Genomic DNA, 14,751 nt, shown 5'->3' with positions numbered 1-14,751 from the left:
GGCAGCGGCTGTGCTGCGGCGACCGATCCCGGCTCCGCCGGGGTTGCTCCGCTTCCAGCCTCCTCTGCCAGAAGCTGTCGTCGCGTAACCCGAGTCTGAGTCTCTAGTGTAATTTTGGCTTGCTGGTAGGCAGGGCGAATGCGCCTGTGCCTCGGTCTTCTGCTCAGCCGAGCGAGGCACGAAATAACTGGCACGGTGGGCTTGGCCGGTTGAAGCGGGCTGAGACCAGCACCCTCTGTGGTGGTACTGCCGGGAGCTGGCGGGCCCTTCAGCGGCTGATGTTCCCTTAGAGGAGCTGGAAGCGCTAGTGAAGCCCCCATCTCTGTAATCGCGAAGGCCCTTTGAAATCCCTGCAGGTGTGCGTAGCACGCAGGATTGGATTTATTTTAGAGTAAACCAGAGTTGGGAGTGAATTTGGAACGAGCCTGAACAGCCTCAGAAACGTTGATATGGGAGAGCCTGGTTGCCAGGGGAAAAAAAAAAAGCGGCATAGACTAGCTGTACTACAGTTGTTACGTGTTACAGAGTTCTCATAATCTGGAATCAGGATGTGCCTGTGCTTCATTGCCTGTTCAATGAGAACTACAAAATGCTCAGTCTATCAGAAGTGACGGACTGGGAAAATTCTATGAAAATGTGTTCTTCAGGCTGCTTCAAATCTGCTGAAAAAAATGTTGCTGATACCTCGAGAATATAGCTACTCCATTGCTTAGAGGAAACATTGGAGCCAAAAAGTTATGATCTGATGAAGAGATTTAAAAAGAAAAAAAAAAAAAAAGAAAGAAAGTAGATAGATTAAAATGCATAATACTAACCCAAGTATTCCCTTGGTAGCAAATCATTTATCATTGTAATAGCAGAAGGTACAAAAGCCTTCTCCCCCTCCTCTCTCTCTCCACTTCTTAGTTCTGGGTATATCTATATATTGCAAGTCTAATGCTACCAGTTGGGTGGCGTTTTTTTATGCTGATAGTGGCTTCTCAAAGCATACACCTCAAAGATGTCAGATGTTTTCAGAAAATGTGGACAGTAACTATTTAGGATTACGTAATGGGTATATTATGAAATCTGTGCACAAAATAAAAGTTTGTGATCATTAACTGTAAGATCTTGCTGATTTAAAGTGTATGTATCATAAATATGCCCCTTTGTTTTATTTATTTGATACAATAATTCTGCTGATCTTGGCTATCTCCAGTTTGCCTCCTAGTAACTTTTTTCTTCCACATTCAGAAACAGTTACATACCTGTAACTGCTTTTGTAGTAATTTGACTTCTAGAGCCAAAATTTAGAGATTATTTGTATTGAGGCTTCTAATCGTTGGGTGAAACTTTGTTTATGCATCAATAGTTGTTTTATATTTACTCTTTTAATCACTTCCATACAGGCAAGCAATTGTGAGGAAGACAATTTGAGAATAAGGGACGAAGGTGGCCCTTGGACTTCAGTTTCACAACTGCTTTCTTTGGATATTTGCTCAAATAAGAGGCTCCTGTTTGGTTTTTTTCTATGAAATGCTAAATATGCAGTTCCAGTAATTTCCCTGCTGCACCCTACTAAGTATTGAGAATAGGTTTGTAGTGTTATTGATATTAGCATGTGTGTATTTATGTGTGTGTATGCATATACATACATATAAATTAATTGTTTTCAATTTTGATGTTAAAATCATCCACTCCTTCAAGTGGTTTTCTATTCATCATGTTGTGAATGTTGGTGAGGTAAAAATAAATCCTTTCCAATTTTTATTAGATCTGAAGTTAGTAAAAAATTTTCTGCAAAGAGTGTTGGGGTTTAATGTATTGCTTACCCATGCAAATGATGGGATCATGTTCTGTGACGCTTTAGGAGTCCTTGCCTGACAGACATGAGTTTTACTCTTGATTTCACTGCAGATGTTTAGTACTTTGAGTAGAGTGTTACCTGTCTGTCTGCAGAGGAGGGCTAACGATGTTGGCTTTCACTGTAGTGTTCTGATATCTACTGATGAAAGTGTGCAAGAACTAAGTTTTCTAGTAACTACATTTCAGCCTGTACTATCTGGCTTCAGTTTCTGAGGAAACTGGAGTTTTCCTGCGTTTTTATAAGGTAATGTAATGAAGTTTCTAATTGCTGTGTAGTCTCTACTACTATAACAGATTCTGTATTTTAGTCTAAAACAGAAGTGAAGCAGACTCATTTTCAAAGCTGTTTTCCGATGAATAATGAGGCATATGCACCTTTTAATGTATGCTTTACTACACATAATTCACTATTTCAAGTTTTGGCCAAACTGTCTATATTTCCTTTGATTCCAATGGGCACTTTTTTAAGCTTAGTTCAAGCTTTCCCAAAACTTAACAGACGTTGTGAATTAAATCTTTAGAGTGATTTGTGAATGGTTAACATTTGGAGGAATGAGGATTTGAAATCCTATTTTGTTATGAAAGGAACTAATTGCTTCCATAGCCATTTATTTTTGAGAGATGTGGTCATTCCCATAACTTTTGCATCACTGTTATTAGATTACTAGAAAGGTAGCTTAGCTTTCATTTAGGGTTTGGTTTTTGGTTGGGTTTTTTTATGATGGCTTTTGAATCAGGAATCAACCATACTGTAGACTGTTCAAAATAGTACTGAGCTTAACAAAAGTATAGGCCAGGAGTGTATATGTAAACATAGGCTTGTGCTAGCTGTTTTTAATCATACTGGCAGTTTTATTTACCTGTCGGAGGCAAATCTAACAGAATGATGTGTTGAACTGAGCTGGAAATGGTTTTGAGATCACTGTAGATGTAAAAGATGCCATAAATAAAGTGCATTTTATCCTGTTGGAGAAGCTGCAAACAAAACAAAACTTCATGCTGCAGCAGAAATATTAACAGAATTTTCTGTTGTGCTGTAGCATCTCTTAGGATCTGCATATCATCTCTTTTATGAACTTCCATCTGAGTCCATGACAGTCACTTATGTATTCTGAGATACCAAAATTTCATGTTAACAGGCGGCAGTTTCTCTGGTTGTACTTTCCAGTGTGCCTAAGTTTAAATATATTTGAGTGAGTTTAAAAACAAAAGACTGCAAATCAACCTAAGCAGATATTTTGTTTGATTTTATTCTTCTACGGATAATAATGCTTCTAGAATTTGGCTTTGTAATTCTTTGGAAACCAAGAGTTCACAAAAGAAGAGTATAAGTAAGAATGATTTAGGAAATGATCTTGTTTGACATGACAAATACTTGAGCAGTAAGTCCATACTTGTTTAATATTCCATTCAAGGGAAGCTTTGAAAGAAGATGGATGAAACTGTCACTTTATGTGGTCAAGCAGATACTTGCAATTTTACCACCAATCTTAAAGCCTATTGCTTTGTGTCGTTAATTTCTTTGGTTTTAGTTAGCAGGCACGTGCTTGTGAATTACTGCTACAAGAGAACATCTAGGTGGTCAGATTCAGAAAGAGCAAAGTTTTCAACAATTTTTTTGCTTACTGTAGTGCTATGATTTATGTGATAAATGTTATGCTAAAGAGCTTTTAAATATTAGTTCTATGTAGTGCAGTCCAAGTTTAGAAAAATCTAGTTAGTACACAAAGACTTATTTTATATATCCCTTCCATTAAGCTCCAAGCATTCCCTTAAGTATCAAGTAGAAACATTCCCCCAATCATTCTTTCTGTGGTTTAAAAGAATTGTTTTAAATTTATAAATACATATGTCTATGTATGTCTATGATTTTAGTGCATAAATTACATGGAGAAGTATGTTATTAGGTGTATTTTCTGTCACCAGGAGGATGCCTCTGGCAGTGTGTTGTGTATACCACAAAATAGACTGCATGGATGAGCTGAAAATACACAAGGCTCTACTTTTATTATTTATTGTGTGTGTTTCTGGAAAAACTTTTGGTGCAATTGATTTTTAAATCTGCAGAAACAAGTAGTATCTGATTATCTCACTCAAGATAAATATAAAATAATTTAGTCTCCTTCATGATCTTTAAAGGCTGGAGAGTTCTTAAGAAAATAGCTACTCGAATTTAGGAAGAATTGATGCAAAAGCAAATGCTATGTATTTACATAGTACTGTTTATATTATTATAAGTGTGTTATAGTTCTGCACAAAACTATCTCAATTGTTGGGATAGTGTCTTTTTTTTTCCCTCTTTTTTTTTTTTCTTTTTTTTTTTCTTTTTTCAATGACTGCAGTATTAAAATCTGTTTTCTAGCTGTAGGGAAGCTTACCATACTTTGCGGGCCAGATTTTAAGTGAAGCAGCAGTGCTGTGTGTCATGCTACATAAGGCCATCCAAGGGCACTATATGTTGACTTTTAAAAGAGAATATAATACTTTACTGGTAGGAGAGGTATAAACTGGTAAAAGGTTATATGATCAGTTTCTTCCCTGTTTCCAAAGATTATTTAAAGAGGACTGTCTTAGAAATGCCCCTAGACTGTGACATATCTGATTGCAGTTTTTCTTTCGTACAGCTAGCATTAATTATTGTGGCTGCTGTAATCTGAAGACTAAGGCAAATACAAACTGAAAAGAGTGAGAATGATGAAGATTTTTGCCCTAAAACTTTCATGATCACAGCTGATTGTGTTGCATTCTTAGGTTAAAATTCTCTTGAGTGATGATACATTTTTGCAATGATGTCTTAAGTTCTCACAGATGGTGTAGTAAATACTGAATCCTACAAAATGTAGGGGAGGAGTGTGCTGATTTATACAAATACCTGTTTCTGTTCTTGCTTTTTCTCTATATTGTGAGCAGTAATGTATGGAGTATCCATTCTTGGTGTCATGGAGCACTTTTTTATTTTAATCTTAATTTTCTTTATGATCCTCCTAACTTTTCTATGTACTTTTCAGACACATGCTACAACAGTAATGATTTGTAATGTGTTTTTTTCCCAAGGAACCCATGTTGCAGAACTAACTAAAGAAAATGCAAGGGATCTTTTCTCACACCTTTGTGTGAGTTAAAATGAGCATTATTTGTATCATTCACCTGTCTATGAGAGCGGCGAATCATACATCAGTGAGTGAAAGAAATTAAACAGGTGCAGACTTAGAAGCAGAAACTAATACGACGTTGGCAGACATACAGCTTCGTGTTGTAGTTATATGATGCTTCCCTGCTGCTACTGTATGATGTCAGTAAAATTAAATACCAAATGTATTTTGTCACCATCTATTCTTGTTTTTTTAAGTGAAATAAGAGCTTTCATAGAACATAATTTTTAAAATAAGTTTCTTTTGACATCTAACGAGAAATGTTAAATGCCTATCACTCTCATGTTCACAGGTTACTTCAATGAACACTTTTGTTTGAAGATATAGGGCAGTGATCCACTACTAGTAAATTCGTACTATGGTCTACGTTTGCTGTATAAGACCCTGATGAATAAATGTAATGCAGATGCAAAGAGAATTGATATGATTCTTTCGAGTGTGACTGGATCATCTCCTACAGAAATAGACAGGAGGCTCAACACAGAGCCCTGCTACGACTTAGTGAACTTAGTGTCCAGTTCTGGCCTGTGCTTTAAAACTAGAAAGCCTTCAGCCAATTTCTTGGATACATAATATCTATGAAAACCTTAAACACTTTGACCTACTTATGCAGGAAGGTTGAGAGAGGACCTATTCATAGACAGGTGCCCAGAGGTGCACTTAAGTTTTACAGGACTTTAACCTAACATTACACTATCCCACAGTCCGGGATGGAAGCTAAAGCAAGACAAAATGCATTACTTTTCAACAATGAGAGTACCTAACATTGCTATGAGTTGTCTTAGTTCTCACTACCCCCAAAATGCTTGAGTTTGTATAATACAAATAAAATTGTCTTCATTCTGAACTACTGTACTGTGGTCTTGGACCTAAAGAACACAGGTTACCTCTGCATGTGCTGAAATATCATGGAAGGTACTGGATGTGACTTCTGACTACACATTAATTTTTTTTTTCTTCACCTCTGCTAATTCTATAAAGAATTGTTATGTGAATTAAAGTAATTATATTCTCATTGCTTTGGGAAGCAAAGGTTCCTTATGACTGTCTGGTTACCTGTAGAGAGAATTTTTTTCATTAGAGCATACAGTGGATGTGTCCAAAGTTAATCTGAGTTTTTAGAGTACCTTTCTGCTTCAGTTTAACACTACTCACCTCACGCCAAAAGAGGAGAGGTTAGGGAGACATTTCAACTTGGAGGAAGCTGTTAAAAAATTGAGGGTTTCTTATTAGCCTTTTCAAACTGTAGTTATCTTCCAGGACAGTTTCAGAAGTACTTCAACCATAAATCGTATTGTCTTGAAAGAGCTACTGGCCTGCCAGCATTGATGAATAATTGAGTATTGTCATGGTACAGTACCCTGCTGAACAATATTTTGGTTAATTCTACTGGAATTATGGAACTGCTAACTTGATTCTGTATACAAATAAAGTAAAACAAAACCTTCTTGTGTATGGGAATATAAAGATTACTTTTATTTTCTAGATAGTGACACTGAGGATTTATGTGAATAAATAAGATCATTCTTCTTCTAACCATTATTTATCAATAAAACATTGCTAGTGGTGCCTGCTTCTCTGATGTGTGTAATGCCCAGATTTTTTTCCCCGGGTCTTGCCTTCCTAATTTGGTGCAAGAAAGTTGGGGTGCCCTGGTACTAACCCCAGCAAAATTACTGCAGTCTCAGTGCTGTTCCTGCTACAGTCCTGCCTACTCCTGAATGTGGTGTTCGTTGACAACCTCATCAGTTCCAGGACCTCTTCAACTAGAGATTTCAGAGTTTGGCTGAAAGCAAAAGAAGGGTTCCCTTCTGTCAAGTGCTGCTGCTGTTCAAAATTCGTGTTATTTAACCCTAGCTTTCTACAGATGTTTTCAAGATCACAGGAAGCATGCATCTTCAAAGGAAGAAACTAAGGTGGAAGAGTAGTCACAAGTGCATGTTGTAGCTTGTTCACTTTCTTTTTTAAGAGCAGATGGGTATAGAAACTCATTGTCCACTGCTTTTTGGGCTGTGTTTTGTGTACTTGATCTGTTTGTTTGCTTTCAAAGCAATACTGTATGTTCCTTTGATGCCCATTTCTGGTTTTTACTGCTTACCTGCTACACTTGACAGCGAGACTTACAGACCTCACTCCACCATCCTCTCCACTCACTATGAGGATTTGTGCTGTTTACTCCTCATTTTAAGGAAAAGAAGATGCTTTGTTTCCCAAAAGAAAGATGAAACAACTCTGAGAACAAGGATGTGGAATTGCTTATAGGTATAGATGCCTGTGGAGATAATTAGATGTTCTAACAGAGTTGCGATGTGCAAGGATTGGTGAGGATCCCTTTCCTCTTGGTGTACCTTTCTTCCTGGTTCTCATGCTTTCTCTGGCATGTGTTCACAGTCCATTTTCAATGTGTGGCCATGCCCTAGGGAGCATGAATTTATCAGGAGATGCTAAGATGCCATGATCAAAAGAACATAATTTTTTTTCTCCATGGTAAGGCATAAAATGTCCATCTTCTTTCTACTCAGGCGCCTATCGTTAATTCATTCCTTCTGTCTGGACTAGTGCTAGTGGTGACAGGTTGCATTTTAATATTTGGTCTAGGACTAAGTTTTTCCCTATTTCACTGAGTAAGAGCCCTTAGGGAAGTATGGGGCAAGGAGGAAGGCCACTTATAGAAAGTGACAACCTTTCTGTACATTCTAGACTCAAAAAAAAAAAAAGGAGTAATTTCTGACGGGATTTGAGTGAGGCTTAACCAAGATCTGGTTCCTCAGCTCAAGGATCCAAAATGATGAAGGAATGGCAAGTTATTGTTCCTGGGGACTGGTCTTGCAGTTTGTTCACAGTCCTCAACCTAGGTAACTTGTCAATTCATGTCACTTCAGGTCAACAAAAGCTCTTCCTCCACTTAGCAAAGAGAAGCTTAATCAGGAATGTCCTGATGTTGCATCTCTGCATAGCTCATAAGCCCCACAAATTAAAGGTAGTGACCTATGTTGGGTTTGTAAGGAAGCCTGCTGCCCTGTCAAATGAGAGGGAAGTTGACAAACATGTATCTTAACTGCTGAGACTTCTCTCTTCCCAATGGAGTGGATTCATCTGCTAGGGACTTGAACAGTGGTTCTTTGTACAACATGCAGGGATGCTTGGAATAACAAGGTTAATCTTGCCGCTTAACTACACCACTGTTAGATTGGGTTTTGTTTGTTTGTTGTAATGTTTGATTTCTGACCTATGTCTGACTTGCATTGGTTCACAAGCTCTGAATCATTTCGTAGCTTTGTTCACTGAATAAAAGAACTGTCCTGCCAAAGCTATCTTTGTATAGATGGCTGCGATCGCATCACTTCTGTTAACCACCTTTTAGTCCTTATTTCCCTCATTGGATATAAGAGCATATAAAACGTCTTTTCACCTGCTTTTACATAACAACTGTAAAAACTCATGAAGTCTGGTTTACCCATTTTAATCTGTGACACATTGGTAACTTAAAGAACATGTTTAGCAACTCTGGTAACCTGATTTTGAATGCTCTGGGACAGTTTTTGACAGTTTTCTAAATCAGACGTAATGTTAGTCAAGTCAGGAAGCTGGCTGTCTTGTTTCTCTGCTGAAAAGAACTTCCATTTGTGAAGATTATGAATGTTAGTTTTAAGTGACAGTCAGCTGATATAGCTCCAGTTCTCCCTTGTAGGCTTTTTATCATATTCCTACCTGTTGATTTGACTTTTAGAGTGCATGAATTTTCATAATTTGATTTAAATTGTTCATATGTCCCATTACAGCATGTAACATAAGACATAAATAGAAAAAAAAATCTGCTAGTATGTTGTGATACATTGGACATGCTTCCTGCATCAGAAGTCAATGGATGATGTTGAGATCAATTTTTTCAATTGGAAAAGCAGGTATGGTGGCAATATTATGTGTTTAGACTTCTGCATTAATAAGAACAATAATAGCAATAAAAGTCTGAAGATTCTTGGGCACTTGATTAGTGGCCCGGTCTCAGAAATGTGAGGTGATGTCTGCTACAGATAGACACTCTCAAGGGAACAAGTGTGTGTGTGTGCTTTTTATGATAATACTCTATGAAACTGGTAAAGTGCTTTTCTTTAGATCTTGTTTTGAAATGTATAGATTTCTCTAAAGCCTCTTGGAACATCCTTTCCCAGTCTTTCAGGCAAGTTTGAGTAGCCATGGCTTTTGGGTTAGGTTAGAATTTAAATGCCAAATCATTTTAGCTAGGAAATCACTGCTGTGTCAGATAAGTATCAATGTTCACATCATGGTTTATTTAAAAAAAAAAATCACAAAAGGAAATTTAAAAAAAAAAAATTGAAAGTCCATGGGTGGCTCAAACAGTTTGCCTTCAAATGCTGCCTTGCACATTGACACAAATTCATTATTCTCTGGGAACCGCTGACACACTGGGTAAATATCTTGGAATTGAGTCTGCACTTAAATGTTTCCTTTCACGAGGATTTCCTTGTTTTGTGATGTGACTGTTGAAAGAGTGATTTTTACTTTTCTTACAGAATGACTGAAATTTTTTTTTAAGGAAGTAAAAGTTTAAACAGAAATGTCACTGGTATAGTATATTTATCTCCTCTGAAATAAATTTGGCATATCTAGACCTAAGGAATATTTTTTTATATATATATATATATTGGTGTGTGTGTGTGTTTATGCACACACACACTCACATATATGTGCCTGTGGCTTTTCTTTAGCAGGTTTTTCAAACTTCATGAAGTACCTTCCAAAAATCATACCTGGGCAATTTAACAATGCAGTTCCCTGCAAGTATCAATGTAGTATCTGGCTTGAAGACCTACTGAAGTTTCTGAAGTTTTTAACTTGCCCAGTGACTATAAAATTAATATTCTTTTGGGAGGGTGAGGGTATTGTTCTGCCGTTCTTACCAGGGAGGGAAATTGCGAAGTTCCTTTTAGGACATAGGCTGTCCCAGGGAGCCTGTGGTGTTATTATGAGCAGTTGAATTGTGAATGTTGCAGTGGGATAATTCAAATTATAGAAATGCAAGAAATGGGTAGATTAAGACTCTATTTTTTTATTGTATCAAGTATTTATACCGTTTTGTTGTAATGCACCTTAATCAGATCAATGTGGTGATTTAACTTTAACGTGCAAGCATTTATTTTTGAAATAGAAAACTGTATTCATTCTCAGTTGTAAATCTTCTCATTTTTCTTTCAGATTACTCTTTACATCAGTAGAAATGGACAGCAGCAGTTTCATTCAGTTTGATGTGCCCGAGTACAGCAACACTGTTCTGAGCCAGTTAAATGAACTCCGCTTGCAAGGAAAGCTATGTGACATAATTGTGCATATTCAGGGTCAGCCATTTCGAGCCCATAAAGCTGTCTTAGCTGCCAGTTCTCCCTATTTCCGTGACCATTCAGCATTAAGCACCATGAGTGGCTTATCAATATCAGTTATTAAAAATCCCAATGTTTTTGAACAGCTGCTTTCTTTTTGTTACACTGGAAGGATGTCCTTACAGCTGAAGGATGTTGTTAGTTTTCTAACTGCAGCTAGCTTTCTACAGATGCAGTGTGTCATTGATAAATGCACACAGATACTGGAGAGTATTCATTCAAAGATCAGTGTTGGTGATGTTGACTCTGTCACTGTTGGTGCTGAAGAAAATTCAGAAAATCGCAATGGAGTTAAAGACAGCAGCTACTTTGCCAATCCTATTGAGATATCTCCCCCCTATTGCTCTCAGGTGCGACAGTCAACAGCAGGCAGCGATCTTAGGATGGAAACTACTCCAGGCAAAACTCTGCGTAGTCGTCTGCAAGAAGAAGGGCATTCAGATCGAGGAAGCAGTGGGAGTATCTCTGAATATGAGATTCAGATTGAAGGTGATCATGAGCAAGGAGACCTGATAGTAAGGGAAAGTCAGATTGCAGAGGTGAAAGTTAAAATGGAGAAGTCCGACAGGCCAAGCTGCTCTGATAGCTCTTCCCTTGGGGATGATGGATATCATACTGAAATGGTGGATGGAGAGCAAGTGGTGGCAGTAAATGTTGGTTCCTATGGGTCTGTCTTACAACATGTTTATTCGTTCACCCATGCCTCATCACAGGCTACAGGTGTGTCTGAAGCCTTCGGAAGCTTGAGCAATACGAGTCCTTCAAGGTCAATGCTGAGCTGTTTCAGAGGGGGTCGTGCACGCCAAAAACGGGTATCCGCTGGTCACTTGCATAGTGATGTTCAGGGCTTGGTGCAAGGGGCTGACAGTGAATCCATGGTGAGTAACCCAGGATATGAAAATAGTCCACGGGAAAGAAATACAAGAGGTCATTGGTATCCATACAACGAGAGGCTAATTTGTATTTACTGTGGAAAGTCTTTCAACCAGAAGGGGAGCCTTGATCGACACATGCGATTGCACATGGGAATAACTCCTTTCGTGTGCAAATATTGTGGGAAGAAATATACCCGCAAGGACCAACTTGAGTATCATATTCGTGGTCACACAGATGACAAGCCCTTTCGCTGTGAGATCTGTGGAAAATGTTTTCCTTTCCAGGGTACACTAAACCAGCATTTGCGAAAAAATCACCCTGGGGTAACAGAAGTAAGAAACAGGGTAGAGTCTCCAGACAGAACAGAAGCGTTTGTGGAACAGAAAGTAGATAATGATGCTTCGGCTTCTGAAGCTATGGATTCTAGTATGGAAATTCATGCAATGTCTAACACATCTGATTAAAATATTACTTCTAAGTGCAACACAAACAAGCACATTACTAATGAATTTTTTAAATCTTTTTTTCTTTTAGTAATCTTCAGTACAAGTATAACAGCCTTTTAATTTTCCCGACCTTCTAGAAATCAGTTTGAAATGGTTTCTGGAGAAGACTACATAAGTATTCTTTGTTTTTGAAGGAGGCTGGGTTATTTGGTTTTTTTTTTTACTTTTGAAGATGCTCAAAATATAAAAGGCAATGTACTGGGGAAAGGATAGAAGATTCTGCTAAAGTGTCCCTACTGTTTGATCTGGCAAGACACAAATTCCAGTGGAGAAAGATATTAGAATAAGATTGACAGCTCTGCTGGATATGCCAAGAAGCTGTAATCTCCCTTATTTCTTAAATCCTGTTGCTTGTAATGAGTTACACAGCAGTGGGGAGAGAGAATATTATAACTTTGATTCCTTCCGTGTGTCACGAAATCTGTTTGCTTTTACTAACTGTTTTTGGTAGTTAGTCTGTTTATATATATAAATTTGCTTTATATATATAAAATGCTTTCACTTTTCCTATTCTGGTTGAGGTGAATGTAAAAGTATGTCAAGGTTTATACCATGTACCACTCTTTCAACTGCTAGGTCTCCTCTCTGCTTAGGATTTAGGACTTTGGACTTTGGGAGGATAGTTTTGGTTTTAAAAGAATGTTGTTTGGTTTTCATTTTATTACACTATTACTTTGTGTGCAAAAGTGAGCAAAGTTAATTGTTTTAATAGCTTTGCTTTATAACGTATGTAAACCAAATGCCATAAATCTATTAAATTATGGTTAAATTGTTGAGGGGTTTTGTTAGTTGTCTAGAATGCAAGCTGGACAACCTGTGGTGCTGACCTTTTTATATATATAGAGATAGATATATCTATATATATATATATATATATAAAAAATATTAGCAAACCTAAAAGTAGCATTGTGGTTTTAAATGTGTTTTTACTGGCCTCAGAATCTACCTTCATTTCGTACTGTAGAACCATACCAGGTAATTAAATTTAAATTCATCACTCTTCATGGTTGGTTAAAACCTGAGAGAGATGTTGTAGTTTAAACTACAGTATTTCCAAGCAGTGTTTTAATAGGTCTCTTTACAGAGAGCTGTTTTCAGGTGCACATTGACTTCCTACTTAAAGCTCCAAGTGATATGTCAGCACTTGGAATTTGTACTTTTTTTTGTATAAAAAAAACAAATACTCTATGGGAATTTCGAGCAATATGTCTGTTATTTCATGTGTGAGTATTACAGAGTTGCTATGGCTTCCCTACTATTTTCAGTGGTTTTCTGCATAAAGGAACTACCAACAACTTTAAAAATACTCTAAATCTTTTTGTTTTACCAAATGTTTTTTTAATATGGTGCTAACTTCATCATTTAGGTCAGTATAATATATAAAATGTGAAATATAATGGTAACAGTTAAGCAAAAGCAAAAAAAAAACCACACAAAAAAACCCAAACAAAAACCAACAACAAACAAACAAGCAAAAACCCACCCCAAACAAACAAACCACAACAAAAAAAAAACAACAATAGCTTAACAGACCTCAAAAGCGTGAACTGGCAAACACTACTGTGTGAAATTCTACCTGATGAACAGATTTAAATTAATCACATGCTTCTTTAAAATGCAGGTTTTATATAATTGGGCCTTATGTTTGTTTAGTAAATATTGAAAATACATCTGTGAACATGCTGTTTAAGTCCTGAAATTTAGAAAATAAAAGCTCATTCCTAAATTACGGGAAAGCAAAAAGGTAGGTTTGCTATCTTGTAAAGCTTTTTTGGCTCCTGTGAAGTCGGGGCATATTTGTGCAGTAACTTTATTAAATACACTAGTTCTTAATATTGTGACAGTCTGCAATAAGAATTAATTTCACTAAATACAGATTTACAGTATAAACCCCACCTGCTCCATTGGAGCAGTTTCAGTTAAATTCAGTACATAATTTGCCTCAAACTGCATAAATAAAGAGGCAGAGGGTGGGGAGATACTTCTCTCCTTGAAGCAACAATACAACTTTTGTTTCCAGTAAGGGAAAGTATATGTCTGTGTCTAGGGAAGGTAGTCTATATGTTTACCCACTTAAAAACATGTTGGTGTTTGATACTGATTTTTTCGTAAATGTTTGTTTTAAGTAATTAAATGCAAAAAAAAAAAGTGTTTTGATAAATTAAGTTTGAGACATGCAAAATTCAAGAAATGTACAGTTATTCTTAACCCTTTATCTTGGACCTGTGCTGTGGTGCCTTTAGTGTGACTTTTTCCATGGAAGTATGAGTTGAGGATAGCAGGATATGGGTACTAATTTTATATTTCTTGAATTTCTCTGTGTCACAATCTTGACATTATTTAAATCTAGTTCTTTGTATTTGTAAATGTATTAAAATGGTTTGAGTTTACCAAAGAGTGACTTATCCAAAATTGTCTCTGACAAAAACAAACAAAAAACCAACATCACTTTGATTGTACAGGTTCAGGTTCAAAACATTGTAACAGGACTGTTAAGGGGCAGGAAATAATCACTTTTTCTACAAAATCATGATTCAGCAGTTTGCAAGTTCTGCTTGCTCCTATTCGTGTTGATATGCCATTTACCCTTTCCACTGCTAGCAGTGTTAATATATTATCAAGCCATAACACAGTACTGTAAAGTTCAACAGTGCTTCAAAGGATGCATATGTAGGTGAGCATAAAACATCATCAGGCATTACATTTACACTTACAAAGTGTGTGACTCTGGTAGAAAACGAACTTCAAACCTGGCAACAGCAATTAAATTGTGCCTTGTCACATAATGGTATGCCAGGATTAACATTGTCATGAAACATGAAGCATTATCTGACTGAAGTTCATTTCACAAGTCCACCAAAACAGAGTATGCTGTGTTATTTTAAGCAAATTATGGAAGTACTGTACAGTGTCTTGTGTCTGTACAGTTTTAAGTTAGCACAGAGCTGTTACACATTTCATTTACAATAAATG

The 14,751-nt window shown here is 36.9% G+C and overlaps 1 protein-coding gene across 2 annotated transcripts in view; it reads left to right on the top strand.

Annotated features, from left to right (window-relative positions):
- The window catches only part of ZBTB34 (zinc finger and BTB domain containing 34), a 13,574-nt gene extending 361 nt beyond the window's left edge, over positions 1-13,213 (top strand). Inside the window, exons 2-3 of one of the 2 annotated variants that reach the window (XM_010566462.1) lie at positions 8,780-8,902; positions 10,215-13,213. In XM_010566462.1, the coding sequence (XP_010564764.1) occupies positions 8,862-8,902; positions 10,215-11,736 (1,563 nt within the window). In that variant the 5' untranslated portion in view covers positions 8,780-8,861 and the 3' untranslated portion in view covers positions 11,737-13,213. The remainder of the gene's footprint in view (positions 1-8,779; positions 8,903-10,214) is intronic. The other variant, XM_010566463.1, reaches the window with a different exon arrangement.
- The last annotated feature ends 1,538 nt before the right edge of the window (positions 13,214-14,751 follow it).

The sequence above is a fragment of the Haliaeetus leucocephalus genome, unplaced genomic scaffold, assembly GCF_000737465.1.
Source record: "Haliaeetus leucocephalus isolate CR32 unplaced genomic scaffold, Haliaeetus_leucocephalus-4.0 Scaffold212, whole genome shotgun sequence".
Classification (NCBI taxonomy): domain Eukaryota; kingdom Metazoa; phylum Chordata; class Aves; order Accipitriformes; family Accipitridae; genus Haliaeetus; species Haliaeetus leucocephalus.
The sequence above is the reverse complement of the archived record's forward strand: the minus strand, read 5'-3'. Positions and strand labels throughout refer to the sequence as shown.